General features: G+C 38.4%; 1 protein-coding gene across 2 annotated transcripts in view; it reads right to left on the reverse strand.

Annotated features, from left to right (window-relative positions):
• ttc17 (tetratricopeptide repeat domain 17) overlaps nt 1–4,453 on the reverse strand; it is a 22,232-nt gene extending 17,779 nt beyond the window's left edge. The window contains exons 1-7 of one of the 2 annotated variants that reach the window (XM_035652212.1): nt 4,070–4,453; nt 3,526–3,615; nt 3,217–3,386; nt 2,915–3,026; nt 1,144–1,275; nt 768–877; nt 484–631 (exon numbers count right to left, since the gene is read on the reverse strand). In XM_035652212.1, the coding sequence (XP_035508105.1) occupies nt 484–631; nt 768–877; nt 1,144–1,275; nt 2,915–3,026; nt 3,217–3,386; nt 3,526–3,615; nt 4,070–4,240 (933 nt within the window). In that variant the 5' untranslated portion in view covers nt 4,241–4,453. The remainder of the gene's footprint in view (nt 1–483; nt 632–767; nt 878–1,143; nt 1,276–2,914; nt 3,027–3,216; nt 3,387–3,525; nt 3,616–4,069) is intronic. The other variant, XM_035652213.1, reaches the window with a different exon arrangement.
• Nucleotides 4,454–6,435: the final 1,982 nt, after the last annotated feature.

Consider the following 6,435-nt stretch of genomic DNA (forward strand, 5'->3'; position numbering starts at 1 on the left):
TCAGAACCGTTACAGCCCTAATAAATATGAGTTGTTGTTTAGAGTTATTACCTTTACATTCAGAAAACTAGTATCTAGTATATCTTCAATATATACTGACCAGAAAGTTATTATGGGAACTTTGAAACTCAACTCCAGATAGCAAAAATCAACAAGTTTGCCACGACTTTAAGTACACATCACTCTCCTGTGGGTTACTGTAGCAACAGTAGTAAATAAAGAACAGGAATGGAAATTAGTTTGCAAAGTCTATTTGTCCAACGTGAACTACTCTACCAATATACGTGATTAACGCAAGAATTCACTGGAAACATATAATGACACACCTTATTATTAAAAGGTATTGAGCTTACGCAAGAGAGTGTACTGAGGCTGTGATCCTGTTAAACTGTTAATACCATAGTAAATGGTTAACCAGATGGTAAATCGGTGGTTTAAATACACAAGGCTCTACTGCAGAGGAAGGGTTCCTCTTTCACTTACAGCATAAATGTTGCCTAAGGTGTAGTGGCTGGTAAACAGATCCGAGGTCAGGTCCAGGGCAGCGTGGGCAAGGATAGCAGCATCTGCTGAGAAATGGGCACGGTGCAGGATGTTGGCCATGTTGACCAAGGCTACATCCTTCTGCTGCCTACAAGAACAACACACACACACACACACACACAAACACACACACACACAGGGAGTGAGAGTCAACACCTGTGAGCAGTATCGAGCACAATAAACAGCGTACTATCGCAGTGGCCTTCTGACCAGCCTGACTGTACCTTGGGGAGAAATGCAGAGCCCGCACCACACAGTCCACTGCCTTCTGAGGCTCGTTCTTCATACGCCAATAAAATGACGCCATGTTGTACAGCACCCAGGACGATGAGTTCTGAAACACACAATCATAAACACACGCACTCTTTTTTAAAACTTTGTGCGAAGGACTAACTGCCAACTGTTAGAATTTAGGTCTCTAATATGTCTGGGCTTGTACGGACACTGACTACTGCCTTAAAACCTTGGCGTCACCATTAGCAGATATTATGTATTTACTTTATTTTTAGAAAAATAAATGTTTTATTCCAGTCCACACTTTTGTCCAACATCTGCACAGAAGAAAACAATGGTCTTGAACGTTGCACATGCAGCTCTTACCCTCAGTAAGCCTTGATGGACGCGATGGCCCACCTCGTCAACACTGCGGCCCAGCTTATGAGACAATGAACTAAAAATTGGATCCTCCTTAGAAAGCAGTGGGGAGGTCAAGTTTGCCCTCTCCTGCACACCCTGGAACAGACAGAAGGGACGAGTCAATACATCAACTAGGTGTATAGCATGCAAACTACCAAAGCACACACACAAGGCTCTGCAATATAGAATTATAAAGCTATATAGAAATAAATAGGATGTGCTGGTGAACCCCTATTGTACTCTTAACTCGTTTAACCAATTAAAGACAATAAATGGCCGACTGAATGAAATGTGGCAAAGTGACCTGGAATTCTACTCTTGACTGTCACAAAATACTAAGTTTATCTATTGTTACTTGCCCACAAACACACCACTACCCCTTAATCCTTATCCAGGGGCCTCCTCTATAAAATTGTTGTTGGACTTGAATGCAACCTTAAGATAAAATCGTATAGTTGTTCTTGAGATCCAGAGACACAGATTACAGTGATTTGCATTACTCCACAGGGACAATTTGTATTACTAAAATTATCTTCATAACTGACCTGATAAAACAAAGTTGAATGATCACACACCCACCATCTTGATACTGTAAAAAGCTTTTTGCTGCAGAAAGCAAACCAGTTTCCCTCAGAGCTGTAAGAGTAGTTGTTCTGGATTATTGGGATGTGATTTATCGACATGCAGCTGCCTCCACACTAAGGCATTCAGACTGCATTTCCCATTAAGCTCTTAGGGTCATTACTGAGATAATTACAATACTCACCACTGCATTGTATTCAATAAGACTGGCTAGACTTCCCTGTCTGTATTCATATATCTGCAAAGCCTTTCTGGAAAATGGCCAGCTTATATCTCATCTTTGGTGCTCTTGAACTCTGGTCGATGCTCTAGTGACTGGCTGCACCACACTGATCTAGATAAGACTGATTTCGCTGTTGGTGCACTGATTAATGAGGAAAATCTGCAAAACCACCAACAAATCAAAACACTATCCATACTTCAAAACCATCTGGATAATGATCCCATATCTGCCTTGTTTTACCTGTGAGCCCTCATTGTGGTTATACGACGTTCTCTTCTGTATGTGTATGATTATTTATGAATCATTTTCCATTGAAACTGTAAACAAATGCTTCTGTAAAAAGGCATGTGAGCTCAACCAAACTAAAGATTAAATATACTCTGTTAAGCTTCAATTTAACATACATTTGAGGGTGGGGAGTACTTCTAGCCATAATAGTTACATCATACCTTGACTGTATCCCGCTCTCAATCAGAGGTTTATGTCAGCATTCAAATCCTAACAACAGATTCACTGGGTGATGAAAGCAACTTGATAATACTCATTATCACGAGTCATCGCCATCTTTAAAACACTTCCCTCTGGTAGGAGGCTGCGGTCCATCAGGACCAAGACCTCACGCCACAAGAACAGTTTCTTTAATCTGCAGCTGGCCTCATTGACTGACACTGACTCTTAAACCCACCCTGTCTATACGCATCACATTAATGCACTCCTGTTAGGGTTCAATATCTTTCCTGTACAGTTTTAGATCTTTCTATCTTCATCTTTATTTATTTATATTTCAAACAGTACTTTATTTTTGTGTGATTTCCATGCACATAAGCAAATTCCTTGCACGTGTAAAACCGTACTTGGCAATAAACCCGATTCTGAATCTGATCTTGTTCTATTCTGAACAAACTATTGACAAGTTTGGCCTCTACTCACCCTGAGATGCTGGAAAGCATGGACACTATAAGGTAGTTCAAACACTTTCGCACAGTCAGGCTTTTCCAGATCTGGGGGCATAGCTGACCGGGAATCCACATAGTCTTCAGGGCTACAGGGAGGAGAGAAAAAAAAATCACTTTGAGAGCACCATTTCATCATAATCATAAAAAAGACACACTCATTCAAGGATAATACATTTGGCTACGCAAGATTTAAATGGCGCCTTCACTACTTCCCAAAATACAATGTAGAGATACCAAGAACTCTAGCAATGGCATGTCTTATTGAGGAGAGCGTACCTGATGTCTTTGCTTTCCAGAGAGATATAAGTGCCATCATACAGGTCCAGGTCTCCCAGGGGTACTTTAGCCATGACACAGTCTGCATCCTCTTTGTAGTGTCTCTGCTCCAGCCCTGTGTCTCTGTCCTCGTTCTCCTCAATGTGAATCTTCTGCGCCACTAGCTGCTTCTGCTCAACAATAACCAAAGACAACCAAGCAGTGAAGACGAGTAAGCACAAAAAAAAAGGACAGGTGTCACAACGAGCAAGCTCTTTCCCCGCACACACTGAAATGTACTCGAGGGATGAACCAGAATGAGAAACACACCTCCAGTTTCTTGAGGTAGTTAACACGAGTCTCTTGCCTCATGAAGATCACAACGTCATGTGGATGCTTCAGATTCAAAGGTGAGTCAACCTGAAACAGAAACACACCCAGTGAGTGCAAAATGCCAGTGACAGCACATTCAAGTTTATTGATTCACGTCTATCCGACTGCAATCTCAGTTGTGCAAACTCAGCTTTTCAGAAAGCCTGTCACATAAACGTAAAACACTGTTCACAAAGGGTTGCAGACGCGGACGTTGACATGGGCCTGAGATACTTTGGTCATCTTAACCTCAAACACCTAGTCACCGATAACGTCAGTTTCAATGCAGCTGGTGGAAAGCGAACCGATTTGACCAAAACAAAACGATTTTTTTTTTTTTTAACGTTACTTCCTCCGTGCATGTAACGTTTCCGACAACTCGGTGTGCTCAAATAAACTGCGAAAACACACGTGAACGAACCACATCACCAAAATACGTTAGCGTCCATGCTAACACAAATAGCAGTCACACGCTAGTCATCCGTAACGTTGACTGTCATACTTGTTGTTGAATTTTTCCATCCTCCGTGACAACCCAGTGGGTCGTAGCTCCGCCGGAGTCCACTATGAGTATGCAAAGAAGGATGAAAAGCTTCCCCTGAAATGACGGTTTTCGTGAATTGTTGACACGACAGGGCAAAGACTCAGGACAGATTTTCCTGAGCTCCGCCATTTTTCTGTCTCAATTTGCTCTGTGGCAACAGTTTCCAGCCTCCGGCCACACGGCGACGCTGTCCCAATGCAGGTAGTCAGGGGAGACTCCACTTTAGATCTGAGAGCGGATATAATCGATATGCATATTGCTGTTTTGCACTGTTAATGTTCAGTGATGCTTTGGGTTTACTGGCAGATGAATATGAAGGAATTCGTGGGCTGATAGAGGCTGCTGTGTGCAGAGTGTCTCTTTAGAGAGGATGCCTTGATTTGTAATCTTGCATTTATTTGTTTTTTGGTTTGTGCCTTGTTGTAGCTATTTTTTTTCATTATTTTTATTATTATTATTATAATTGTTTAACAAAGCCTTGTAGATTACATTTTTTGTGGTAATTGAGAGATGATAAATGTTTTGTTGTATAATTGCAATTTTTGTTCCCTTTGAGAGAACTTGTAAATATTTTCGGAAAGTTAAAAAAAAACTGTTAATGTTCAATATATCTTACAGAATTCTAAATAATGTTTTTGCTGCCATTACCAACTGCCTTATTTGCACTACCATAAGTATTGTGTATTGTATATTTTATATTATTGTATATTTTATATTTTATTGTCCATCTTTTCTTTATCTTTTTAGCATTAGTAAATGTCTTATCTGCTGTGAAATTGAATGTTTACTTTTAGTATTATATACATGTGAAGTAATTGACAATAAAGCTGACTTTGACTTTTGACTTTGACATATTGGATCCGTTCACAGGGTTGTGGGGACGAGAATCCAGCTCAAACTGAGTGTTTTTATTTTATTATTTTATTATCTGTACATCTACATAATAAATGTATATGTTATAATAGAATTTAAAGGAAATATAACATTGTGCAGGAGAGATTTGAAGCCAATTAAATGGCTAATAAAGATACCTCCCCTTAGTAAATATAATCATACTTTAAAAAGAGAATAGCAGATAGAAGCAAAAAATATAATTTTTATTTTACCAGGTGAAATACAAGAAGTGTTATGAATCTTTGCTAACTAAAGTCCTTTTGAGATGTTTTTAAAAAATATATATATATATAAGGTAGATATTAACTGTAGTGATGGAGGTAGATTATTCCAAAGAGATCTGTATTTCAGTGAACATTTATTAAGGGCACACCGACAATATGAAAGATAGAAGTCTTTAGACTGTCGGAATATGGTATTTCCATGTTAATTTTTTGTCTACTATGACTTGACTTGTTTTAAGTTAATGAACCTGAATTAATTCAGTGTTGTCAATTAATATTTTGGCTGTTTCTTTTGTATATTTTTTATTATTGTTTCAAAAATCATACAATTACATTTATTTATGTTTTAGTTAATCTAAAACCATTTAGAAATGTTGGGAGTATAAATTTAAGGATAATGGTTTTGGATGGAGAGCTAAAATCAAAGCAGAGGAATATGGACAGAGAGACATTCATGTGTATCTTCCCAACCCCTGTAAGTGCTATTCCCCCTATGGCAATTCCCAAACATTGAAGTTGATCTCAAAATAATGCAATTAAGAAAGGAATGGGAGAAAACAATATATAAGTATAGTTTGTATAGTATACTACAGTTTTCTGGACATTTACCCAAATGGTTCTGGAGCATGGCAAAGTAGGCATAGGGATTCACATAAGAAAAATGGAAACTAACATATAGGAGAAAGAGCAACAATTTATCGGTTTATGATGCTGAAACGTTGGCAGTAATTATAGGGCTGCAGTGGGCTGAACAACTGTATTAATTCTGCTGTGGAGCTATTCAGTATAAAATCCATAAACTCAATAAGAGAAGACTTAGTATTAGAAATGTATCAGAGCCTGTTTAGATTACATAGAGTAGGTAAAGATATAAGATTATGTTGGGGACCTCATGTTGGCTTTAAAAGGAAAAAAGGAGCAGATAATATATGCAACAATTAAGGAAAATATTGTAGCTGTCCCTTTCTGTTAAGGGGAAGGAAAAACAATAATTGGAAAGGGAATAGTGAGAAAATGGCAAGAAAGATGGAAAAGGAATGATAAGGGTTGATTATATTACAAATTACAGAAAACAATAAATGCACAGGGTATTAGGAGAAAAAATAGGAGGGAGAGTTGTTCTAACTAGATTAAGGTTTGATCACACAAGTCTTACGAAAACTGTTTTTCTAATTGGTAAAAATAGGTCAGAAGAATGCTCACATT

Source organism: Morone saxatilis, unplaced genomic scaffold (genome assembly GCF_004916995.1).
Source record: "Morone saxatilis isolate NCDOM2014 unplaced genomic scaffold, NCSU_SB_2.0 Contig11, whole genome shotgun sequence".
Lineage (NCBI taxonomy): Eukaryota > Metazoa > Chordata > Actinopteri > Moronidae > Morone > Morone saxatilis.